The following is a 27,839-nucleotide window of genomic DNA, read 5'->3' as shown; positions in this document are numbered from 1 at the left end:
TGGAACATTTTGTTGATTCTTTGGCCCAAGACCACCCCCACCGCAACATCACTAGCGTCGCATATGAGCTCAAAGGGCAAGCTCCAATTTGGTGCGGTAATGATGGGGGTAGTCGTCAAATTTTGCTTTAGAAGCTCGAAAGCCTCCATACATCTCTCATCGAACACATATTTGGCATCTTTCTCTAGCAATTTACACAACGGGTTAACTACCTTAGAGAAGTCTTTGATGAATCTTCGGTAGAAACCTGCATGTCCAAGAAAACTCCTTACCCCTTTGACAGAAGTAGGGGGAGGGAGCCTTGAGATAACCTCAATTTTTGCCTTATCAGCCTCAATCCCTCTTTTTGAAATTTTGTTACCCAACATAATTCCTTCTTCTACCATAAAATGACATTTCTCCCAATTGAGAACCAAGTTTGTGTCTTCGCATCGGGCCAACACACGATCCAAGTTTTGCAAGCATTCAACAAATGAGTCCCCAACCACACTAAAATCATCCATGAAGACCTCCAATATGTCCTCCACCATGTCGGTGAAGATTGCCATCATACATCGTTGGAAGGTCGCCGGTGCATTACATAATCCAAATGGCATTCGAGAGAAGGCGAATGTGCCATAAGGACATGTGAAGGTTGTCTTTTCTTGGTATTCTGGGGCAATGAGAATTTGGTTATAGCCTGAATACCCATCCAGAAAACAATAGAAAGCCCGGCCCGCAAGACGATCAAGCATTTGGTCCAAGAACGACAATGGGAAATGGTCCTTTCTAGTCACCTTGTTCAACTTCCGGTAGTCCATGCATACCCTCCAACCCGTCACAGTATGAGTTGGAATAAGTTCATTGTTGTCATTGGTCACCACCGTCATTCTTCCCTTCTTTGGCACACATTGTACCGAAGAAGTCCACGAACTGTCAGAAATTGGATACACCACACCGGCGTCAAGCCACTTGATGACTTCCTTTTTGACCACCTCTTACATGGCCTCATTGAGTCTCCTTTGATGTTCAAGAGTCGACCTAGCATCCTCCTCCAATATTATCTTGTGCATGCAAAACGGGGGCTAATACCCCGAATATCCGCCAAGGTCCATCCGATCGCCCGCTTGCGCTTTTGAAGAACCGCCAAAGTGGCGTCAACCTGCACATTAGTCAAGCAAGAAGAAAGAATAACCGGCAAAGTGAAATTAGGACCAAGAAATTCATACCTAAGGTGAGGAGGAAATGGTTTCAACTCCAACACCGGTGGCTCCTCCATAGATGGCTTGGTGGGTGGAGTTTTGCGATTTTCAAGATCAAGAGATAACTTCCTCGGTTCATAAGAATACGAGCCCATGCCATGTAATGCATTCACACTAGGGCTGTTCATTCGGATCGGATATCCGAAATCCGAACCGATCCATTCAATTTTGAATTTTGGATTTTGGATTGGATCGGATTTCGGATTATGTTTATTAAAATTTCGAATTTCGGATCGGATTTCAGATTGGTATATTTTAATCTAATCCAATCCGAAATTCAAAATTATTAGGACATGTATAAATACTACACTTTAATTTACATCAACCTCCAAGTTATTATCTTTACAATTGCTAGATTTAGCTATATTGACACCATAATACTCTCATAATTGCATAAAAATGAATTTTTCTTAATGTATTGCCTCTTTTACAAAGAAAATATACATATTAGTTTAACTTTGAGACATAATAATACGATCCGATATCCGATCCGATCCAAAAATTTAAAATCCGATCCGATCAGATATAATTCGGATCGGATTCGGATTGCATTTTCTAGAATCCGAAATCCGAAATTCGAATCCGAAATATGCTAAATTCGATCCGATCCGATTCGTACACATCCCTAGTTCACACACTCCACCCTTCCAGCATCATCATCAACATCCATGTTCAATAACACGGCCTCAAGTGGGTCCTCAACATTTGCCATTGCGCTTGTGTCATCCACTATCACCGCCGTGACAATGTCAACAAACGAGCATACCTCGGTGCTATTTGGTTGCCTCATTGATTTGCACACGTGGAACACCACCTTTTCATCTCCAACACGGAAGGTCAATTCTCCCGCTTCCACATCAACCAAGGCCTTCCTCGTAGCTAGGAAGGGCCTTCCAAGAATCATAGGCACCTTGAAATCCACTTCGCAATCCAAGATCACGAAATCGGCCGACAATATGAACTTATCAACATGAACAAGGACATCATCAATAATCCCCAAAGGCCGCTTCATTGACCGGTCCGCCATTTGAAGCCTCATAGAAGTTGGACGAGGTTGTCCAATACCCAAGGTCTTGAAGACCGAATATGACATGAGATTGATACTTGCCCCCAAGTCACATAGGGCTTTTGCAAAATCGGCACTTCCAATGGTACATGGTATTGTGAATGCTCCGGGATCCTCTAGCTTTGGAGCCATGGAATGTACAATGGAACTCACTTGGTGCGTCATCTTGATTGTCTCACACTCCATCGATCTCTTTTTAGTAACCAAGTCCTTCATGTACTTTTCATATCCCGACATTTGTTCAAGTGCTTCCACCAAGGGCACATTTATAGTCAAACTCTTCATCATCTCAATGAATTTTTTAAACTGGTTGTCACTTTTTTGCTTGGCCAACCTTTGAGGATATGGCGGAGGAGGTCTAGGCAAGGGTGCCTTGGCTTTTGGCACCACCGGTTCGGGCATATCAATAACGTGTTCCCTAGACGGGTTTACGGCCTCTTGAGTCTCCTCCTCACCCTCATCAATTTCAATTCTCACATCATCACTTGCACTTTGTTCAACAACATCCTCAACTACCAACGGGATCTCATCATTTTGCAACTCTTCTTCATCAACCACAACTCGATTACCTCTTGAGGCTTGCACATCACCGCCTCTTCCGCTTCTCGTGGTCACCGCCATCACATGATTATTATGCCCACCCTTGGGGTTTACTACCGTATCACTTGGTAGAGCACCCTTTGGGCGAGTGTTGAGAGATTGCGAAATTTGCCCGAGTTGTACTTCCAAAATATGGATTGAAGTGTTATGGGAGGCCAATTGAGCATCGGAGTCATGATTCTTCTTCATCATTTGCTCAAACATGTTCTCTATTCGACCCATGTCATTTCCCGACGAACTCGACCCTTGAGATTGAAACGGAGGCGAGTTATTGGGTTGTTGATACATTGGGGGCCTTTGAAAGCCTTGCCCCCTATTACCTTGTCCACCATTGTTGTTCCAACCACCTTGACCACCATTGTTGTTCCAACCACCTTGACCACCATTGTTGTTGTTCCAATTGTTGTTCCCGTTCCAATTACCTTGATTCCCCGAATTATTGTTCCCCCAATTGACTCCTTGATTGCTATTGTAATTCCAATTGCCACCTTGTTGATTGCCTCAATTACCTTGGGGTCTCCATTGTTGATTCCCTTGACTACCTCTATTCCCTTGGTAGTTGTTGACATATTGGACTTCCTCACTTTGGTCATCAAAACCTTCATTCAAATATCCACCACCATCATCATAGTTGTCAAAATTTTCTTGAGGTTGTTGTTGCCCTCTTTGCCTTCTTTTCATCATATTCACTCCCTCCACGGCATTGACTTGGCGCGGATTTTGAACTTGTTGAAGTTGCGCTTTAGCCAATTGGTTCATTGTTGTTGTGAGTTCGGCAATGGCTTGGCCGTGATCATGCAACTCCTTATGCAAGTGTATAACATTAGGATCACCTTGAGGAACATTAGCCCGGCTTTGCCATGCCGAAGAAGTATCGGCCATTTCATCAAGAACATCACAAGCTTCGTTGTATGGAAGCTTCATAAAATTACCACCGGCCAACTGACTGACAATGCACTGGTTTGTTGTGTTTATACCCGGATAGAACGTCTGTTGGATCATAACATCATTTATATCGTTATTGGGGGAACTCTTTTACCATCGTCCGAAACCTCTCCCATATCTTATGTAGAGGCTCCGTCGGCTCTTGCTTGAAGGCTAGAATCTCATCTCGAAGAGCCGCCATATGACTAGGAGAAAAGAACTTGGAAATAAATTTATCGGCTAACTCATCCCAAGTAATTATGGAATGATTTGGGAGTCTCTCCAACCAATCCAATGCCTTCCCCCGAAGTGAGAAGGGAAAAAGCCTTAACCTCAGTGCATTTTCCGAAACATTTGTCTGCTTGCTCCCCAAACAAGTATCCACAAACCCTTTCAAATGCTTGTATGCGTTTTGGTCCGAGGCGCTTGTGAAGTACCCTCGTTGTTCGAGCAAGGTGTGCATGACATTGGTGATTTGGAAGTTCCCCGCCCGGATTCGGGGAGGAACTATTGCACTTGCGTACCCTTGATTGGGTAGAACTCTTGGTGCCACTCTTGGTGGAGGTGGAGGAGGGTCTGGTATGTTGTCATTAGCATTAACATTTGCATTAGCATTTCTACCCCGTCTTTGTGCTTGGGGTAAAACCTCCTCTTGTTCTACGTCTTCCACCTCCTCCACTCCCACACTAATAGCATATTGTGCGTTTAAAGCCATTGGTACCTGAGTGAATTAACACAAATAGAGTAAGTAGAAAGAAGGAAAAAGAAGCAAAACACAAAACTAGCTAACAAATAGTCAAACACCGTAAAGGTCCCCGGCAACGGCGCCAAAAAGTGATCGCAGCGGACTCAACCTAAGGAAGAGTGGGCGCTAATACTTTTACCCAATAGTGGTATCGGGGTCAATTTTCCACAGGGAGCTTCAATTTGGAGTTGAGTGTTTGTATGGTCTAGGACTATGTTTTAGCTCCTAATTGATCTTCCAACATTTTTTGTTTTCTTTTGATTATCAACTACAAGTTTAAAGCTAAGTTAGGCTAAGATATAGATTCTAAGTTGTATGCAATATAGAGAAAGGCACTAGGGTCGTGGCATGTACCTAGGTGGTCAACTAACGGGTAGAGATTCCTAATGCAAGAATGATGAATATGGGACTTATGCTATAACCGTTGCACTTTTGCACCCACTCTCACACCTCTCGGTAGAGAGAGTGATTTTGCCCAATTGACTCTCTCGAGACCAATTGGGTAGGCCAATTTGCCCAAGCAACTTATGGTTCAAGTTGGGTAATTACTCTCTCGAGGTTTAACCCGTTAATTGGGACTACCATTCTCATGGGTCCATCCCAATTCCTTGTTGGAATTAATCTTGGGGTCATAGACTCTCTTTCTCAAGAAGAGTCAAGACTCACTAAGCTAGACTTAGTGTTTGCAACCACCAAATCTTAATGAAACATAAGATTAATCCAAATAACAAATACCCAACATCATTCATGCACTAAACAATCACATCCATTAATTACCCACACTAGGGTTGAGCCACAACCCTAGCTAATGGGTTTAGCTAGCCATAATAGAAACAAAAATTGAAGAAATAGTAGATGAAATTGACATAATAATTAACTACAATGTTAATCTACTCAAATCCACGTTAATACTAGAAGAAATTGCCCAAAATAGGCTAAAACTATGAAGTCTCGAGTTCAGCTGCTATCTGATAAAAACCAAAAAAAAAAACTCCTCCTCTAAAAAGTAAAATGTCCTATTTATACTACACAGGAAAAAACTGGACAAAAATACCCCTGAGGGTCTGGCGTGGACCGCGCACAAATGACGTGCGACCACGTAGGGGTTTGGGTCTTCATATCTTGCTTCTGACACTGGGGACGCGGACCACACAAATGTGACGCGCGGCCGCGTAGGGTGTTTTGGTCCAAATCTACCCTCTCTGAACTTCATCCATGCGGACCGCACTGATTAGGTGTGCGGCCGCGTGAGCCTTTGCCTTGAATGACTAAGTCTCTGACACTCTTGGGCGCGAACCGCGTGGAAAGGAGCGCGGACCGCGCATCTTGACTTGGAAATTGCATGGTCTCTGAACTATCCTGCGCGGCCGCGTGGCAAAGCAGTACGGACCGCGCAGGGAAACCTTGAAATAACCCAGCCTCTGAACTCTCCTGTGCGGCCGCGTGACACATCAGTGCGGACCGCACAGGTCATTTTGTTCCCCACTTCAGTTGTCTTTTGACACTTGGCAGATTTCACTCCTTTTTGAGCCGATCTTTGGTATTTGTCATCTTGTCGCTCAAACCTGCAATCAAGCGCAACTTGTAAGCATTTTGGGACTAATTTATGGCAGTTAATGCACAAAGCTTAGGTAAGAATGGTATAAAACATGTAGAAATTATAGTTATCAGGCCCGCTTGGTCAAAACACGAGGTTTGGACCAAAACCCGATCACCCATTCACCCACGAGCACGAATACGCAATTAGTTTTGGAATCCGACCCCAAAAAGAGGTCTAAATTCCAATTATTCAAAAAGCCCTAACTCTACCCAAATCCCCAATTTCTACCATAAAGATTTATGATTTATGCCTAGAAATCTAATGAGTGTTAATGAAAATTGAAGAAAACAAGTCTAAGAACACATACCTATGGCTTTGTGGTGAAGTCCCTCTTCAAAAATCGCCCAAGTTCGAGTTTAAGTGAAAACACTATGAAGTTTTGAAGAAATCCCGTTTTGCTACTGTTTTAAAATAATTGGGCAGGGAACCTATGCGTACGCACACGATTGGATGCGTTCGCATAGAACAAATGGTGACCCCCAGAATTAACTCTATGCTATCGCGGACCTACCTAAGCAATCGCATAGAACAAATGGTGACCCCCAGAATTAACTCTATGTTATCGTAGATCTACCTATGCAATCGCATAGAACAAATGATGACCCCCAGAATTAACTCTATGCTATTGCAGACCCCCAAAATTAACTCTATGCTATCACGAACCTACCTATGCAATCGCATAGAACAAATGATGACCCCTAGAATTAACTCTATGCTATCGTGGACCTACCTATGTGATCACATAGAACAAAAACCTGGACACCAGCAAACAGCAGACAACAAAAACACCAGATTTTCTAAGTTCGAATCACCCCGACGCCTATCCGAAACTCACCCGAGCCCTCGGGACTTTAAACCAAACATGCACGCAAGTCTAAAAATATCATACGGATTTGCTCGTGCGTTCAAATCGCCAAAATAACATCTTAAACAACGAATTTAGCATAGAAATCTAAGAAAAATCTCAAAACTTTCAAAGTATCAAATTTCACAACTACGGGTCCGAATCACATCAAATGACTTTCGTTTCTTACCAAATTTCACAGACGCATAAATGTCATATTGAACCTATACCGAGCTCTGGAACCAAAATACGAGCCCGATACCATAAATTTCAAATATAATCAAATTTCCAAAAACTCTTATATTTGCAGTAGGACAATTTCTTTTAAAAATTCATTTCTCGGGCTTGGGACCTCGAATTCGATTCCGGGCATACGCCCAAGTCCCATATTTTCCTACGGACCCTCCGGGACCGTCAAATCACAGGTCCGAGTCCGTTTACCCAAAATGTTGACCGAAGTCAACTTAAATTCAATTTTTAAGGCCAAATTAATATTTTCATCACATTTCCCCATAAAAACGTTCAGGATATGTGCCCGAACCACGCACGCAAATTGAACTGAGGAAAAAGGAGACTTCTAAGGCCTCGGAACGCAGAATTCACTCGTAAATCAAGTGATGACCTTTTGGGTCATCACAACACTTATTTAAGTCTAATAAATGTAAGGACATTAATTAAGAATATGAAGAGTTATCAGGATTTGCTTTTCGCTTTTTTCTCCAATATTTGGGGCTTTCTCTATTTTTCTATGGAATTTTTACCTCTTATAGCAAAGGTTAACACCTTATTTATGTTAAATAAATAATATTTAAAAAAATTATATTCTATAGATACCTTTTAAGGTTTATAGCAAAATATTTAATTTTGGTTACCTCCTAGCCTTATGTCACTAAATATGCTAATCAGTTACACATTTTCTTTCTCTCTCTACTTAGATACATCCCAGAGGAAGGAACAGATGACGTAGCAGAGCTTGTCTCCACAATTGATTCCAGAGTCTGACGTTCTGATCGTATGATAGCAGCATCTCTTCTCAAAGAATTATCTTCATCAGCTGCAACGTGACTAATTGGTAAAACTTGCGAATTGTTTCTTTCGCGAATGCGGTCTGTGAGTGACGCTGCAAGGTCCTCAAACATCTGCTGTGCATTTTCTAATTCCGATGAAAGAGAGGCAGCACCCTCTGATAATACCCTCGGAAGATGATATAGTAGACCAGATACTAGGTGGATTATTTCGTTGCTCGACGACGTATTCGCCGGAAATTAGGGTTTGTTCTTGAGCAAAGACGACGGAGTTTGGGGATGAGCAACTTGATTTTCTGTTAATATATTTCAATGTATCACGCTGTATTTTCATGTATTTCATCGTATTCATTGTCGTTTTTTTCATTGTAATTCAATGTTTCTCGTTGTATTCCATGTATTTCATTGTATTCACTGTCTTTTTTTTCATTGTATTTCAATGTATCCCGCTATATTATATGTATTTCATTATATTCACTGTCTCGCTATATGCCATGAATGTATTCATATATTTTTTTTAATTAATATAATTTATGTATTAAGATGTATTATATAATTTCTCTGAAGATTGCTATGTATTTGGGGTATTTTTCGGTTGAGAATCTTTTTTATAACTGAAAATACAAAATTTGTGTGTTATAATTGAATTTGTTGAGTTATATTAGGAGTCTATTATGTTAATGGATTCACTTTCCATTTTAAAAATAGTGTAATCCCCTTTTTCACGCCGTGAATACAGTCGAATACAATAATCTGTCCAGCTGTAATCCCATGTTTCACTCCATGAATACAGTCGAAACACTCGAATACAACAACTAATTAGCTGGACTTCCCTGATTCATGCCTATTTTTGCTACTGTATTCATGAATACAATAACTTAAATACATCAAATACATCTTATAACCACACAAAAGGTATCTATAATCCGTAATATAGCAAATGATATCTATAAATGGCTAATTACTACCAAAATATAGTGCTTTATGAAAATTTCTCTTTTTCTATTTATCTGCTATTTTAAAATATTCAACAGTCACTTCTTTAAAAATAAAAAATGACGTCCTTTCCTTTTCTTTCTCATTAAGAAAACAGAATTGGTGTTTCTTGAATTCCATCTTTATTATTTAACTTACATATTATCTTTTTTAATTCCCTATCTTTAATATACTATCCTTTGTTAATCAAAAACAAAAAGTTGTGAGGTTATGAGATATGGCAGTAATTTGCACAAGGTTTCTTCAATTATAGCAAATGAGACTTGCGTTATGGGCGGAGTAAGGGATCCAGTATCAAGACGTCGAAACTAGGAGAAAGATAACATAACGATTTAATTCAATATCTTTCCTCCTTTTTATTCTTTTGCCATTGTTTTCTATTGTGAATTATTGTGCAAATCTAACATAATTCGACTATATTGGCATCTTCGCTTGGTTCATTTGAGCATATCTCTATAACTAATCCAAATTTGGTATTATATAATGATTTTCGTATAGTTTCTAAATTGTTTGTCATTAGCAGTATTTGTTGAAGTATTCTTAGTCGACGGTTGGTCATGACTCTAAGTATAGAGAGTTTTTTCTTCCATTGATTCGTTGTTCCACATTTCTTAATATCATTGTCCTTCTTAAGGAATAAATATTTAGTAATCTTAAGAATCAACATATTCAAGTAAAAATACATATCACTTAACTATCGTTAATTATTAAAAGACATATGTCTGATATTCATTGGCTTGGAACAAACGCTCGGTATGGATAAGCTTATAGTTTCACAAATATCATGCTTTTGTTGATAACCGTTAATTTTTTAGTTTTACAAATATTATACTTTTAGTGATAACTGTACATTGGTGATCTTTGTTGTTAGTTCAGGGAGCAATTCTTCAGTGAGGATTTTATATGAAAAATGTGAAATTTTGTAATTGGTAAGGTGATAATAGGTGAATTGGATTATAATTAGGCCCTAAAGAACCACCTTCTTGTATAGTTTTTATGGTAAAAAGTGATAACAAAATGTTCTGATTAGTGCTTTTCATGCTTTGCAGGCTATATACAATAAAAGAAGTCTATGGAGTACTTTTGGGATCAATTACGGAGAAAAAAAGGTCAATCTTACAATATCCGCTAAGTGCACCACGCGAAGGCAGCAGTCCCGGCGTAACCGCGGTCGGACCGCGGCAAAAGGTTGTTGCGGATTCTGAGAGGCTAGTTGGCCGCGGTCCTGGCGTAACCGCGGTAGGACCGCGATAGGAAGCGAAAAATTGAGGGACTGAAGTGCAAAACACGGGATTTTTAGCCCAAAACCCTATATTAAACAATAGAACTCGCCCAAGGGAGGCATGTAATGTTTTAGAGAGTACTTTGGCAAGAGAAACAAGTGTGAGAGATCACTCAAAACATCATATTTTCTTCTTCTCTTTATTTTTCTGGAAATTTTTTGATCATGAATATTTTCATAGTTTATTTACCCATTGTCATGAGTTGCTAAATCCTTTATCTATGGTTTTGATGGAACCTATTGAATGATGAACTTCTTGATTATGTTTCATATAGTTTGCCAGTTTAATCTCTATTTGTTCAACTACGTATTTGTTGTAGTTAATTGACAGGATCCTCAATTAGCTGTGCTTATTTAGTATGCATAACTCCGGAGAGAGTGCATATTTAGGTAATTGTTAAACAACATCACTCCCAAAGCATAAGAGGAATCTATAACTGCGGGTTTAAAGGCGGGATTAGGGATAACGAAGTCATGGTTGCAATCAAAAGTGAACTGTAATAAACAAAGCCAGCTAGCGTATCTCGGGAGAGTGCGTCTAGTAAATTACCGTGATTACTCGGGAGAGATTCACGGTAAAAAGAGTGTTCATGGTTGATAGAGATGTGTTGGTAAATCTATATGAAACATAAACAGAAGGGATTCCATCAATAGGGGAAATCACTACCTTAGAACCTTCTCATTATTGTTCACAACTTAAGCATATTTAGTTTACAACTGTTTATTGACTTTCAATCTTAGTTATTAAATATACCATCAACTGTTATTCACAACGTTTGGGGAAGTTGATTCTAAAGAATTTAGTAAGTCCAACGAAAGTAATTGATAGGTTAATTCTCTGCGGATTCGACTCTGGGCATAAATACTCAAGTTATATTTGCAACGTCCGCATTGTCCTTTTATAAGGCATAGTTGGGCGTGATCAAATTTTGACGCTGTTGTCGGGGAATTAACGGTTTTATCAATTACAATTGAAAGAAGTGCATGCCTAGAATCTCATCGAGATCTGGTGAAGTATTTGAAGCATTATCAGATCCCGAGAAAGTTTTCAAGGCCTTGAATCGGGCTAATCAGAAAAACAAACAACAACAAACAACTGCACAATTCGAAACAATCATGGGGGATCACGAGGAAAACCCAACGGTACCAATAGTGCCAGATGCTGCTCTCTATGACTGGGCACAACCCACAGCTGAAAATCTGTCCACAGCCATTGTAGTTCCGCAGATACAGGCTGAGTCATTCCAAATTATGAATAACATGCTGCACTTGTTTCAGAACAAGGGACTATTTTCGGGGTCGCAAGTCGAAGATCCTCAGCAGCACTTGAAGAACTTCATCTCTATCTGCAAAACCCAAAGGCAGCCCAACGTAACTCCTGAAGCAATCAAGCTGTTATTGTTTCCATTCTCAGTGACAGGAGCTGCCCAGACTTGGCTAAACTCACTTCCCATAAATTCTATAACAACTTGGGATGAGTTAGTCAGGTAATTCCATAACAAGTTCCACCCACCCAATAAGACTGCTCAACAAATTGATGAAATTTTGAGTTTTAAACAGAGACCAATGGAGACACTGCATAAAATATGGGAGCGCTTTAAAGGGATGCTGGTTATATGCCCGCACCATGGTATTCCAGATCTGATGTTGGGGCAACGGTTTTACATAGGATTGTCAGATAGCGTGAAGAACATTGTTGATGCTTCAGCTGGTGGAGCATTTTTGAGCAAAACATGGAGAGAAGGCCAGAGTCTGCTTGACAAGATGACACAAAATTCGGGATGGACAACTAGGAATGCACCTATCACTCCAGTGGTTCACTCAGTGCCCTTAGATCCATCCAACTCTATGGCTGAAAATATGGCCACCTTATTGACACAAATGAGTATACTCACCAAAAAGGTGGAAGAGTCAGGGCAGAAGCAGCAGGTACACATCGTAAATACTACCAATGGGGGCTTGTGCGCATCTTGCATTAGTCAGCCAATCGGTAACCAATGGAATACAGAACATGATCATCACCACTACCCTGAAGACATGAATTATGTGTCTAATTATGGAGGCCAGAGATAGGGTAGTCAGAATTGGGGCCAGCAAAATCAGCAATACAGGCCAGTCCATCCACAGTTCAACAATGGAAACATGGGAGGTATGAGACCCCCGAACAATATGGCACCTTACCCAAGGCCATATGGATATAATAATCAGAATCAACAGCAGGGGTATCACCCTCCTCAGCAGCAGCATGGTGGAAGGCAGGAAGATGGGTTAGCTAGACTTGAGGCAATGATACAGTAGGTTATTGGGTCTAATGCAAAGATTAATGAGAGAGTGGATGCATATGATGCAACAATCAAGAATATTGAAGTGCAGGTGGGCCAAATTTCTGTCTCTGAACAGTCGTCCTCATGGGACACTACCTACAGACACCCAGATAAATCCAAAAGATTAAGGCCCAAAGCAGCTGATGGCGGTAAGTCTACGTAATGACAGAGATCTGGATGTAGAGCAAGAGAGGAATCAAGAAACTAGACAAGCTGAGACACTTATACCAGTGCCCATTGAGCTGGATGAGTCAACGAAACTGACAGAGGTGCCAGTCCAGCCTGCCCAGGAAGATAATAGCATTTAGAATGAGACCGAGAAAGAAGCTGAGACAGTCCAGGAACCAGTAGTTGATGTAGCAGCTGATAAGGATCAATCCCAGTTGATTGGGAAGAAGAGACCTCCTGCACCTTTCCCTCAGAGGTTGGCAAAGTACCAAAAGGAGGAGCAATACAAGAAGTTCTTCGAAATGCTGAAACAAATCCAGGTAAACATACCATTGATTGAAGCTTTGAAGGAGATGCCTGGGTATGCAAAAATGATGAAGGACTTGATGTCCCGAAAGTTTGATTTCCAAGACTTGGCCACAGTTACTCTTACTCAGACATGTAGTGCAGTGGTGACTAGACCAATTGCAGAAAAGCTGTCTGACCCAGGGAGCTTTACAATTCCATGCACTATTGGTAATTTTGCTTTTGCTAAAGCACTGTGTGATCTAGGGGCCAGCATCAATCTTATGCCCCTGGTGATTTACAAGAGGCTGGGCATTGGAAGAGCTAGACCCACCTCTATATTGTTGCAGCTGGCTGACAGGACAGTGAAACGACCCTCTGGTATACTGGATGATGTGCTAATTCAGGTAGGGAAATTTGTGTTCCCTGCAGATTTTGTGATCTTAGACTGCAGAGTGGATGAAGAGATTCCCATAATTTTGGGAAGACCATTCTTGGCCACAGGAGAGCTCTCATTAATTGTGAAACCAGGGAGCTCAAGATGAGATTGAACGATGAGGAGATAACATTCAATGTGCAGAAATCTATGAGGCGACCAAGTGAATTCGCCAATTGTTCTCTTATTGATGTCGTGGATGTAATCGTAGAGACTGATGATGAGGTACTAACCATTGAGGAACCCCTTGCTGCATGTTTAATGAATTTGGATGAGGTGAATGGAGAGGAACTGGCGGAATGGGTGTTGGCATTAGAGGGTAGAGGGTTCTGGGATAGAACTCTAGAATTTGAGCCCTTGCACTTGGAAAATCGAGAGACTCCTCCAGCCAAGCCATCTATCGAAGAAACACCAAAGCTGGAGTTAAAGCCATTGCCCAACCATCTCAGGTATGAATTCCTTGGACCTAACTCCACATTACCTGTTATTATCTCATCTAGTTTGTTAGATGTGCAGGCGCAACAACTCTTGCAGGTACTTAAGGAGTGCAAGACTGCCATTGGGTGGACCATGGCAGACATAAAGGGGATTAACCCCGCCTACTGTATACACAAAATTCTACTGGAAGAGGGACACAAACCTTCCAGGGAACACCAAAGAAGGCTGAACCCTAACATGAAGGAAGTGGTGAAGAAGGAAGTAATAAAGTGGTTAGATGCGAGAATTATCTTCCCAATCTTTGACAGCAGCTGGGTTATCCCAGTTCAATGTGTACCTAAAAAGGGTGGCATGACGGTAGTTAAGAATGATAACAATGAATTGATCTCTACAAGAACAGTCACGGGCTGGAGAATTTGCATGGATTATAGAAAGCTAAATCTAGCCACCCGGAAAGACCACTTCCCACTTCCTTTCATTGATCAGATGTTAGACAGACTGGTAGGGAGGTCACACTTCTGTTTTCTGGACGGGTACTCAGGATACAACCAAATCTCCATTGCACCGGAGGACAGAGAGAAGACCTCTTTCACTTGCCCTTATGGCATTTATGCCTTTCGGAGGATGCCCTTTTGCCTATGCAACGCACCCGCCACATTCCAACGGTGCATGATGGCCATATTCATTGACATGGTAGAGGACATAATAGAGGTGTTCATGGATGACTTCTCAGTGGTGGAGAATTCATTTGATGAGTGCCTGATAAATCTGACACGTGTGCTGAAATGGTGTATCAAGACTAACTTGGTTCTGAACTGGGAGAAGTGCCACTTCATGGTACAAGAAGGCATAGTCTTGGGGCACCCGGTGTCAAGCAAAGGAATTGAGGTGGATCGTGCTAAAGTGGATGTAATAGCAAAGCTACCTCCTCCAACTTCAGTCAAAGCAATCAGAAGCTTCCTTGGGCATGCCGGTTTCTACCGGAGATTCATAAAAGACTTCTCAAAAATTACCAACCCTCTCTGTAAGTTGTTAGAAAAAGATCACCCTTTCTTATTTTTTGATGATTGCAGGGTAGCATTCGAGGAGCTGAAAAAGAGACTAGTCACATCACCTATCATTGTTGCCCCCAACTGGGAGCAACCATTCGAACTCATGTGTGATGCCAGTGACTACGCAGTGGGGGCAGTGCTGGGACAGCGGAAGGACAAGCTGATGCATCCAATCTACTATGCTAGTAGAACACTAAGTGGAGCAAACTGAACTATACTGTGACTGAAAAGGAGATGTTGGCTATGGTGTTTGCTTTCGACAAGTTCAGATCATATCTGATTGGTTCTAAGGTAATTGTATACACTGATCATGCAACTCTCAGGTACTTGATTGAGAAGAAGGAGTCTAAGCCGCGCCTGATTCGTTGGATGTTGCTGTTGCAAGAATTCGACCTTGAAATTCGTGACCGTAAGGGCACAGAGAACCAAGTCGCTGATCATCTATCACGACTTGAGGGAGCTGAAAATGCAGTTGAGGTTGAAGATATTTTGAAAACCTTTCCAGACGAGCAGCTGCTCGCTACTAATCTTGAGGAAGCGCCATGTATGCAGACTTTGCAAATTATCTGGCCTACGGTATAATTTCCTATGACCTTTCATCTGTACAAAAGAAAAAGTTTTATCGTGACTACCGCATGTATTATTGGGATGAGCCTTACCTGTTTAGAATTTGTGTTGACAATATGATCCGGAGGTGTGTCCCCGAGATAGAACAATCTTCTGTTTTGCAGGCTTGTCACGCATCGGCTTATGAAGGACATTTTGGAGGGGTCAGGACAGCTGCGAAAGTGCTTGAGGTCGGATTCTTTTGGCCAACAGTGCTTAAAGATGCGCACCAATGGGTGAAGGGCTGCAATGAATATCAGCGGCCCGAGAACATTTCCCGTCGCCATGAGATGCCCATGAACCCAATTCAAGAGGTGGAAGTATTTGATGTCCGGGGGATTGACTTCATGGGTCCCTTCGTCAGCTCCTATGGCAATAAGTACATATTAGTTGTTGTGGATTACGTGTCCAAATGGGTAGAAGCTGCAGCGTTGCCCACTAATGATACAAGAGTGGTGGTGGGGTTTTTGAAGAAGAACATATTCACCAGATTTGGGACACCAAGAGCGATTATCAGTGACGGAGGTACTCACTTCTGTAATAGAGCTTTCGAGAAGTTGCTTGCAAAGTATGATGTACGCCACAAGGTGGCTACCCCTTATCACCCGCAAACTAGTGGGCAGGTTGAAGTGTCCAATAGAGAGATAAAGAGTGTGCTAACCAAGACTATGAACACCACAAGAACTGATTGGGCGAAAAAGTTAGATGATGCACTCTGGGCCTATAGAACTGCTTTTAAAACACCGATTGGTATGTCACCATATAAGTTGGTGTTCGGGAAGGCCTGCCATATGCCAGTGGAACTTGAGCATAGAGCGTGGTGGGCACTGAAACAGCTGAATCTAGACATCGAGGCTGCAAGCACAACGAGAATCACAGAATTGCATGAGCTCGATGAGTTCAGACATCTTGCTTTTGAGAGCACAAGGTTGTACAAGGAAAGAATGAAGAGGTTGCACGACAAGAACATTGTGGAGCAAAATTTCAATCCTGGAGATATGGTGTTGCTTTATAACTCACGATTAAGGCTATTTCCGGGTAAACTCAGGTCACGATGGTCTGGACCATTTAGAGTGGTCGAAGTTATCCCTTTAGGTGCTATCGAGATTGCCACAGAGAAAAACTCTCGTACATTTAGAGTCAATGGGCAGAGATTGAAACTATATGTGGGCATGAACGAATGAAAGGAAGTGTCTGAGCTACAGCTGACTGAACCACAGAGGTCGAGCAAGCCTTAAATGCTCTCATCATTGTCGTGCCGCGACGTTAAATCAGGCGCTGCGTGGGAGGCAACCCACGAATGTGTTGTAAGTGTAATGCATAAAAAAAGTAGCAAGAACACGCCCAGAACGCGGTCCCAACATAACCGCAGTCGGACCGCGGTCAAGGACCTTCTCTGAAAGAAGTCTATCGCGGTCCCAGCGTAATCGGGAGAGAGTGCATATTTAGGTAATTGTTGAACAACATCACTCCCAAAGTATAAGAGAGATCTATAACTGCGGGTTTAAAGGCGGGATTAGGGATAACGAAGTCTTGGGTGCAATCTAAAGTGAACTGTAATAAACAAAGCCAGCTAGCGTATCTCGGGAGAGTGCGTCTAGTAAATTATCGTGATTACTCGGGAGAGATTCACTGTAAAAAGAGTGTTCATGGTTGATAGAGATGTATAAATCTATATAAAATATAAACAGAAGGGATTCCATCAATAGGGAAAATTACTACCTTAAAACTTTCTCATTATTGTTCATAACTTAAGCATATTTAGTTTACAACTGTTTATTGACTTTCAATCTTAGTTATTAAATATACCATCAACTGTTATTCACAACATTGGGGAAGTTGATTCTAAAGAATTTAGTAAGTCCAACGAAAGTAATTGATAGGTTAATTCTATGTGGATTCGACTCTGGGCATAAATACTCAGGTTATATTTGCAACGTCCGCATTGTCCTTTTATAAGGCATAGTTGTTCTACCAGCAACAGAGAGGCCATTAACATTGGATGTTCAAGCCTTAGCCAACCAGTTTGTTAGATTGGATATCTCGGAGCCCAGTCGAGTTCTTGCCAGCATGGTTTCTCGGTCTTCTCTATATGACCGTATCAGAGAGCGTCAGTATGATGGCCCCCATTTTCTTGCCCTCAAGGACATGGTTCAACACGGCGATGCCAAGGAGGTTACTATTCGGGATGACGGTGTGTTACTGATGCATGGCCGATTATGTGTGCCCAATGTGGATGGTTTGTGCGAGTTGATTCTTCAAGAGGCCCATAGTTCGAGGTACTCCATTCATTCGGGTGTCGCTAAAATGTATCAAAACTTGAGGCAGTACTATTGGTAGAGAAAGATGAAGAAGGACATAGTGGAGTATGTAGCTCGGTGCCTAAATTTTCAGCAGGTGAAATATGAGCATCAACGACCGAGTGGTTTGCTTCAGTGACTTGAGATTCCTGAGTGAAAATAGGAGTGTGTCACCATGGATTTCGTTGTCGGGCGCCCATAGACTAGAAGAAATTTGATACGGTATGGGTGATTATGGACAAGTCGAGCCAAGAGAAGCTAAGCTATTAGGCATGGATCTAGTTCGAGATGCTTTGGAGAAGGTCAAGATGATCCAGGATCGGATTCGTACAACTTAATCTAGACAGAAGAGTTATGTGGTTCGGAAGGTTTGCGATGTTGCATTCATGTTAGGAGAGCGTGTCTTGCTCCGGGTTTCATCCATGAAGGGTGTGATAAGGTTTATAAAGAAGGGAAAGTTTATCCCTAGGTATATCAGACCATTTGAGATCCTTGAGAGGATTGGAGAGATGACCTACAAGCTTATCTTGCCACCTGGTTTATCTGCGGTTCATCCAGTGTTCCATGTCTCTATGCTCTGAAAGTATTATGGTGATCCATGTCATGTTCTAGACTTCAGCACAGTCCAATTGGACAAGGATTTGACCTATATTGAGGAGCCTGTGGGTATTTTGAACCGAAAGATCCGAAAGTTGAGATCAAAGGATATTTCTTCAGTGAAGGTTCAATGGAGGGGTCATCCGGTCGAGGAGGCGATCTGGGAGACCGAGCATGACATGCGGAGTCGTTATCCTCATCTATTCACCACTTCAAGTATGTCCTTATGCACGCTCGAGGGTGAACGTTTGTTTTAAGAGGGGGAGAATGTAATGACCCGATCAGTCGTTTGTGTGATTACGCCATGTTATTCCTTTTTATTGCTTCACACTTGTATGTTTACCATTTTATAACTTGTAGGGCTGGTTAGTTTCGTTCTGGGAAGCTTTCGGGTTGATTTGGACCCTTGATTTTGACTTAGAAGTTTAAATGTGAAAATGTTGACCAAACCATGACTTTTGTGAAAACGACTCCGGAACTGTATTTTTATGACTCCGATAACTTCGTATCGTGATTTTGGACTTGGGTGTATGTACGGAGTTAATTTTGGAAGTCCGTAGGTTGATTTATCAAAATGTGGCAATTTGAAGTTGAAAAGTTTGACTGTAGGTTGACTTTTAGCTATCGAGCTCGGAATTTAATTTTGGGACTTGGAATAGGTCTGTTATGGTATTTAGAACTTGTCTATAAAATTGGTGTCGTTTGGAGTTGATTTGATAGGATTTAGACGCTTAATTGTAATTCTAGAAGTTCTTGAAAATTTCCTTGAATTTCATGCATTTTAGAGTTCAATTCGTAGTTTTAGATGTTATTTTTGTGTTTTGATCGCGCGAGCGAGTTCATATGATATTTTTAAACTTGTGTGGATGTTTGTTTTGGTTCCCCGAGGGCTTAGGTGAGTTTCGGATGCTTAGAGGATTTTCACCTACAATCCTTAAGTAAGGGATTCTAATATATTTCTAATCACATATATCTTAGATTTTAACATCAAAACCAGGTGAATCAAAGTGAAAATTTGTAAAACTTTGTCAAATTTTTGATAAGAAATTGAGTTTTGAGAGTCGATTTGGACTCGAATTTTGAAACTAATCACATATATAAACTCATGGAGTCATGGGTAGATGGAATCTACCATTGGACCCAAGTTTTGACCGGACGGGCTCTAGATTGAATTTTATTGACCTTTTGGGAAAAGTGTAAAGATCTTAGCTTTATCTGTTGTAATTGAATTCCCTAGTGTTGTTTGATAATATTGAGTCAATTTTGGTTAGATTTGAGCGATGTGGGGGTGTATTTAAATGGAAAAGCTATTTTCAAGTGTTGAATTTGCTTAATTGAGGTAAGTGTCTTGCATAACTTAGTGTGGGGGAACTACCCCTTGGGATTGGTTTCGTTTGATTCCATTGTGCTAAGTGAAATTTGTATACGCAAGGTGATGAGTGGGTACATCGGTTGTATGTGGTATTTTACCACTTTAGGCTACTTAGACTATTTCCATGCTTTAATTGAATGCCATATCATGTTCTAATTCTCTTAGTCAATATATTCATAATTGTGTTAGTCTATCCTTACATGCCTTAAATGATTTCGTTAATACTTGTTCTACCTCCTAATTGATCATTTGCGCTCATACTTTAGTTGAACTTGTTGCCTCTTTTTACATGCTATCTTTTCATTGTTAATTATCATTATTTGAAGTTGTTGATCGTATTATCTCTTTCCTTATTGATTATCATTTACTTGAAGTAATTGTTCATGCTATCCCTTTCTTTGTTGATTTTTATTATTTGAAACTCGTTGTTAAATGTTATTTCTTTTATTGCGAGTTAGTTTTATCTAATATCGTGGTTATATATTATTTCTCTCATTGTTGAGTTAATTGGTATTGAAGTTGTAAAAGTCGTTAACACGCTGAGGTGAAGTTAGTTATTATTGAGATTTCTATCTTATTGAGTATTTTACATTTGTTGTTGTTGTTGTTGTTGTTGTTGTTGTTGTTGTTGTTGTTGTTGTTGTAGAGCCATGGGCTAATGTTGTGAAAATATTGGTATTGTTATTGTTGTTGGCCAGTTGTGATATATGGGCACTTGTGATGCAAATTGTTATTGTGATATGATATTGACGCACATGTGGCGATATAAGGCTTGGGGTTAATATGCATGCGGCGGTATAAGGTGGGACTTATGTGTGTGTGTGTTGCTTGTAGGGAAACTACGTGAAGCCACGCAACATCATAAGGCATGCTAAAGTGCGTGTAGCTATTTCGAAAAAACTGTTTTTAAAACCTATTTCAAATGTAAGGCTCACGCGGCGGTATAAGAAAAGATTGTAATTGAAATTGAGAAATGTGAATACAAGGCGGTACCTCGGTTATGATTCTTGATTATACGAGGCGGTATCTCAGTTTTGATTTCATTATACACGAGGCGGTACCTCGTTGTGATTCTTTCTGCTTATTTCATGTTGCAAAGTGTTTTGGTGAAAATATTTCTTGTTGTTTCATTCTTTATTGTTCTAGCTGTTGCTGTCCGTACTTGATCATTGTAGCCCTTTTAGTTGCTTCTTTTAGGCTATTTCCATTGTTGATTTTCAATACTGGTTCATGCTATTATCTTGTTTCGTATCAATTGTTTCTTCACTTTCCATTATATATCTGTATTACATTATCATACTTTTTATTTATTTATATCCTAGTATGTGTCATAACCTGGCCTCATCACTACTCTGCTGGTTAAGCTTGATACTTACTGGGTACCATTATGATGTACTCATACTACACTTCTGCATATTTTTGTGCAGATCCAGGTACGTCTGCTCGTGTTAGTCGTTAGAGATTACCTGCTAGCTGCCTTTATCAGAGACTTCAAGGTATGGCTGCTCAGCGTTCGCATGCCTCGGAGTCACCTTCCCTTACTCTCATTTACTGTCGTATTTTCTTTCAAACAGTGATGTATTAGATATTTTAGTTTATTCAATAAAGCTTATAACTCCGTTCCATAGTTCTGGGGATTGTATGGTTGTTGTTTTGCTTTTTAGAAGTTATATGAGTTTATCAGACTGGTTTTAAGTATTTTGTTAATTATATTTGTTCAATTGTTATCAAATATTAGGCTTACCTAGTCGTAGAGACAAGATGACATTAAGACATCTTACGAAGGAAAATTGGGATCGTAACAATAATTTAGATATACCAGCTAGAAAAAATTATTCAAATATTCAGCCGGTTATTTATGTAAAGATCCCAATTTATATGACTTAAATCCAATAAATTTTGATGCTATACAACGCCAGGGAGACATAATATTTCTAGCTATTTCAGTATCAAACTAAAATCATAAGTTGAGGTGTACTTAGGAATTAGGATCATTATAAATCCATCTGCCAATGCGTACTTTTATTACCAATATGGAATATTATACATCTCTCACAATAAATAGAGATACAAACAGTAAATTACTCTCTTCGGTCCAAAATAAATGATTTTTTGGTCTTTTTCTTGTGGTCCAAAATACGTGATTTTTCCAAATTTCAAGAATGAATTAATTATTTTTTCCTATATTGTCCTTGAGTAAATAGTGTTGGAATATGTGTTAGGAGTATTTATGTGAGATAATAAAGGTTAATATTATCAATTCCATTGCTAATTAATGCTAAAAGGTGAATTTCTTAATCTGTGTGAAAACATCCAAAAAATCACTTATTTTGGAGCAGAGGGAGCAGTAATTAGTTGGCTGTTGCACATTCATACTCTAAATTTGTAGGTCAAAGTTACATTCATACCGAATCTGACTGGTTAAAGAAAGTGTTTTAATTTTAAGAAAAGGCAAGCTAAGCACTTTTAATTTTTCCATCTTTATTTTGTGAAATACAGCTGCTTAATTGCTTTCACATCGAAAAAATGTAATGTTGCTAATGCTGTTTATAAATGCAGTGACAGTGTAATAATAGTTGTCTTTTGTTTCATACATGGTAATACATTCACCAAAAATCTTAAAGTCCCTCATTAATTTATTTCCTTGTCCTAAATGGAATAGAAATAAATAAGATGCACGAATTCAATTAGGAAAATAGTTGTGCAAAAGATCAGAATGTAATTTCAAAATCTGTCCAGATCCAAATTAAAACCCTTTCCTGGTTAGGAAGGCTTTGTTTGGTTTTGTATTAATTTTTTAGATTGAATCACTGTCCTAATCATAATTATAGTTGGTTGTGTATGGAAATTTGAACTAAATCTTTTTTGTTAAAAAAAATCATTTTGCTAATCATAATTTGATTTGATTATGGTATTAAAAAGTTGCGGATAATAGACGACAAAATGGTGAAAAAAAATAAAATAATGAACGACAAAAATAAATTACCTTAACAGTATGAATATCAGTTGAATTATTGAATTAATATTTTTTACTAAATTAGTTTCTAACTAAATAATGACAAATCACAATGCATGTTATGCTATTGTTTTTACAGCTGATAATTAACATTACTTCTTCAATGAAGCTAATTACCTTGAACAAAAATTTCCAAACGATCAGGCAAACTCGAGAGCATTGACAAGGTTACACATAGTTCTATATAGTGATTTTGTACAATTCAAAATATTATTAATTAATAAGATAAAACCAATATTTCCTAACAATTATCACCTAACACGATCTTTATAAAGTTACACATGTTCTTTTTCCCATTTGTCCTCAAGTTAAGTTACGGCTTGTTTGGATGGTTGTTACTCATTGTATCGTGTTGTATTGTTATCCTAAAATAATGTTTGCTTTGATTGTTTATTTAAAATTGATTGTATCGTATTGTTAAATATATTATTCCGGAATAACTAAAAGCCCCATTTTATGAAACAACCGATTGGTGTCGTGCGATCGTTTCCTATTTTCTTTTACAATTATATCTTTACTTATTACTCCATAATTCTATTATCATTTTTTTTATTTTAACTCCAAATCTCGAACCCATTGATCTACGTTGTCTTCTTCCATCTTTTCTAGAGTCGGTTTGCCCCGTTCTTTTTATCCAAGTCTCTGTTCGATTCTTCGTCTCTTTCCATCGTTTTAATTTTTTTTTTTTTGTTGTTGCTAATATTAGTTAACCTTTTTTTTCCAGGTTTTTGCTCTTATTTCCAAGCAACGTAATTAATGGTAAATTAGTAGAAAAAGATTTTCTTAAATTATTTTTATGTGTAATTCTTGATAAATTTTATTTAAAACAATTGCGGACGTTTTAGTGAACTTATACAGTATAGTATGATACAATCAAATAAAACAACAAAAATATTATTTAACAACAGCAAACGGTACAATCTATAACATTATATTCATAAAACGGTACAATACAATACAATACAATACAATACAATAAAAAACGATGAATAATAATAGTAATCGGTAAGTTTACATAATATTAATGTGTGTCCATGGGGTCTCAAACGATACAATCCATAAAACGGGTAACAATGATCCAAACAAAGTGTTAAGTTTACATAATATTTTGAGCAAACAAAAAGACTAGTAGAAAGGAGTAAACAAAACCTTAAAACCGTTTTCTAATTATAGTTTAGTTTTGAGTGGGATTAGCTGAATCCTAGGAAGACTTCAAATTCTTCCGTGATTCTCTCTTCCTCTCCTCTCTACACCACTACTTATAAATATAATCAACAGCCCCCCACGTACAAACCCACGATCCTTGATCAGTTTCTTTCTTTGGGATCTTTCATTTCTTCCTTTCAATTCAATTAGAGTATTTGAAAGGAAGAAAAACAGAGTAGTCTCTGTGTGTGTGTGTGTGAATATACAATAGAATGGTGGAGGCTGCAGATAACGAGCTTCTTTCAACAGAATATGCGTTTAAGGACAAAGAGGTACCGCCATGGAAGAAGCAAATAACGTTGAGGGCAATGGTGACTGGCCTGATTCTGAGCGTCGTGTTCAACTTCATTGTTTGCAAACTGAATCTCACGACAGGTGTTATCCCTTCTCTTAACGTGGCGGCGGGGCTCTTGGGATTCGCCATGATTAGGTCGTGGACTGCTGTTATTGAGAAGTTTGGGAAATTGAAGCAGCCTTTTACTAGGCAAGAGAATACCGTCATTCAGACCTGCGTTGTTGCTTCTTCTGGCATTGCTTTTAGCAGTATGTTTAATTTCCCTCTCTCTCTCTTATTTTTTTTTCGCTTTTTATTTTCTCTCATTAGTTATATTCTAATGTTTTATTCATTGAAGACCTGTATTAGTATATGCTTCAGTCTTGATGAGACATGAATGAGATCTGCATGAAAAGTTAAATAAACATAGCAACAGTATATATATTCATAATCTAAAGGGGAAAAATTAAAGAAAATAAGAATTAAGTCTATGATGTGAGTCACCTTCATATATTCGTGTCTTTGTCTTTCATTTCTGATAGTAATAGTATGTTCCTATTATAATCAGGGAAAAAGAAGGAAATCTGTAATTAACGAAGCGTCATTTCCAAGTTTATAAAAATTTCAAACATGTAATATTCCTCTGTGCATGGAGTTAGAAAACTGTTACCCCTGCAGCTATGCTATGTAACACTGTTGGTCCATCATTTCCAATATTTATTGAAGTCAAATGAACTCTGTTTTGGATCATATGTACTAGGGAGTATTTGTTTTTAAATATTTTGACAATAGCGTTATATTATTTGGTGAATTTCAGGTGGGACAGCAAGTTATATGTTAGGAATGAGTCCATTAATAGCAGCTCAGGCAGATGCAGGAAATACCCCAAATAATACTAAGAAGCTTGCTATTAGTTGGATGCTTTCTTATCTTCTTGTTGTCAGCTTTGCTGGTCTCTTCTCAATTGTCGCGCTAAGGAAGATGATGATAATGAAGTACAAGTTGACATATCCAAGTGGAACTGCTACTGCATACCTTATCAACTGTTTCCACACTCCTAAAGGAGCTAAGTTGGCCAAGAAACAAGTTGGTTCCTTATTCAAATCCTTTAGCTTCAGCTTTATATTTGGGGCTGTTCAGTGGATATTTGCACGTGAAGATGGTTGCGGATTTGGTAGCTTGCCTACATTTGGTTTCCAAGCCTATGCCAAAAAGTTCTATTTTGATTTTTCCTCAACATATGTTGGAGTTGGTATGCTTTGCCCCTACATGGTTAATGTTTCATTGCTAATTGGTGCCATAGTTTCATGGGCTATCATGTGGCCAATGATTGAAGCAAAGAAAGGCGATTGGTACTCTGCTCAGTTAACCGCAGCAAGTCTTCATGGTATCCAAGGATATCGGGTAAATTTAACATTCTTCATATATAGTTTTTCCAATTTTACTGTTATGAATTAACTTTTTAGTTATTGGGATTTAGGAATAAGAAATAGTAAAAGAAAACTAGCTCTGAAGTATGTCTTTTTATCTAAATCAGAAATTTAAGATGGTATCCTAACTTGATTAATATGATTCTCACTTCATATATTCTGCTTGGTTATAGCTATGTCAACTCTTTTGTTCAAATAGTTATTGTTAGTGTTGGTTGTTATTTCAATGTTTTGTTCAAATAGGGTGTGATATTCTAAACAGGTATTTATTGCAATTTCCATGATGCTTGGAGATGGTCTATTCCATTTTGCCTACATGTTGGCGGTCACAGTCTTAAGCTTCAGAAATAGGAAATCAGGACAGGAAGATTCTTCAGGTGAAGAGTCCTCAGAAGACTATGACAAGAAGAGACAAAACGAGTACTTCTTGAAAGACCAGATCCCCAACTGGGTAGCCATTGGCGGATACGTTGGTATTGCAATCATATCTATCATTGTCGTACCAATTATCTTTCACTCACTGAAATGGTATCACATTCTGGTTGCCTATTTAATTGCTCCGATTTTGGCCTTTTGCAACTCTTATGGAAGTGGCCTCACTGATTGGTCCCTGGCCTCAAATTACGGAAAAATTGCAATTCTTACATTTAGTTATTGGGTTGGTTTGCAAAATGGAGGAGTGATTGCTGGTCTCGCTTCTTGTGGTTTGATGATGAGTATACTAGATACAGCTGCTGGCTTAATGGGAGATTTTAAGACTGGTTATTTAACTCTTACATCGCCTCGTTCCATGTTCTTTAGCCAAGCTATTGGAACTGCCATGGGCTGTGTGATAACCCCTCTAGTCTTCTGGATTTTCAACACTGCCTATCGTTTGGGTGATCCGGAAGGTGCATACCCTGCACCATATGCAGCGATGTATCGTGGAATCGCGCTGCTTGGCGTTGAAGGTTTTGGAAGTCTCCCCAAGCATTGCCTCAGGCTATCTGTTTGGTTCTTTGTGGCTGCTATTGTGATCAACCTAGTGACTCAGCTGCTGAAAAAATTCGAGACCAAGTATGGAATTTATCGATTCGTTCCGAGTCCAATGTGCATGGCTATACCATTTTACCTTGGAGGGTACTTTGCCATTGACATGTGTGTAGGGTCATTGATCCTATTCATTTGGCAAATGGTGAACAAGCAGCAAGCAAAGGATTTTGGACCTGCATTGGCTTCTGGTCTCATATGTGGTGAGTCCTTGTGGGGAATTCCAGCATCTGTTCTTGCTCTGGCTGGTGTCAAAGCTCCATTTTGCATGAAAGTTCGTCACGGTGGTGCTTGATTATATAATTCCCCCTTCTGTCATTGTACAAATTTAGTCTGTGATTGTTTTCAGCAGTCAAAATTTGGTTATTTTAGTCCCAGCGTAACATGTTCTTAAGATGTGTATTTTACTCCATTATTTAGTAGCATTAAGACAGGTTGTGTTTCTGTTCTTGTCGTTTTCGACTTTCTAGATATATTTTCGGTGTTTTAAATCTCGTTGGTATGTGATTTTAGTTAGTAATGTCAATGTACTGTGTAGTTTCTAATATATCTTGTTTGATGTAGTAATGAAAATCTTAGTCCTGCATTATCTTCCATAATGTTAGATGTTTTTAGCTTTGAAATATGTAAAATTTTTAACGAATTTCTTATCTTTTAAGTAGCCAGTTCATCGGTAGGTGCGTTGCACATGTATGTCGAGTCATGTCATAAATTATTGTGGGATAATTCTTTTTTTTGGAAAATTTCCGGAAAAGTCGCAGCCACTACCCTTCGAGTGCGCACTGGATAGCCTGCTCACTGTGCAATAACTCGCAAACCACACAATAGATGCAAACCCACCAAGTGCCCGGTGCGACCAGGTCTGACTGAGGAAGCTGCTGGTGAGGGAAATCGATCATAGGTCTCTCATGTGGGAAACCACCCACCTAACCAACTCAACAAACCTTTGCGTGTTTGTAAAATAATATTTATATTATTAAAGA

The 27,839-nt window shown here is 39.4% G+C and overlaps 1 protein-coding gene across 1 annotated transcript; it reads left to right on the top strand.

Annotated features, from left to right (window-relative positions):
• Positions 1-24,103: 24,103 nt before the first annotated feature.
• LOC104210837 (probable metal-nicotianamine transporter YSL7) lies at positions 24,104-27,429 on the top strand. Its single transcript, XM_009759809.2, has 3 exons — positions 24,104-24,666; positions 25,215-25,801; positions 26,090-27,429. The coding sequence occupies exons 1-3, from the start codon at positions 24,336-24,338 to the stop codon at positions 27,149-27,151; spliced, it is 1,980 nt and encodes a 659-aa protein (XP_009758111.1). The 5' UTR covers positions 24,104-24,335; the 3' UTR covers positions 27,152-27,429.
• Positions 27,430-27,839: the final 410 nt, after the last annotated feature.

Source organism: Nicotiana sylvestris, chromosome 4, assembly GCF_000393655.2.
Source record: "Nicotiana sylvestris chromosome 4, ASM39365v2, whole genome shotgun sequence".
NCBI lineage: Eukaryota > Viridiplantae > Streptophyta > Magnoliopsida > Solanales > Solanaceae > Nicotiana > Nicotiana sylvestris.
The sequence above is the reverse complement of the archived record's forward strand: the minus strand, read 5'-3'. Positions and strand labels throughout refer to the sequence as shown.

Bases quoted from the DNA above. Each gene is read 5' to 3' on its own strand.
- LOC104210837 (XM_009759809.2), top strand. From the start codon at position 24,336: ATGGTGGAGGCTGCAGATAACGAGCTTCTTTCAACAGAATATGCGTTT. The intron at 24,667-25,214 runs GTATGTTTAATT...GGTGAATTTCAG, and splicing joins TTCTGGCATTGCTTTTAGCA to GTGGGACAGCAAGTTATATG. The intron at 25,802-26,089 runs GTAAATTTAACA...TATTCTAAACAG, and splicing joins ATGGTATCCAAGGATATCGG to GTATTTATTGCAATTTCCAT.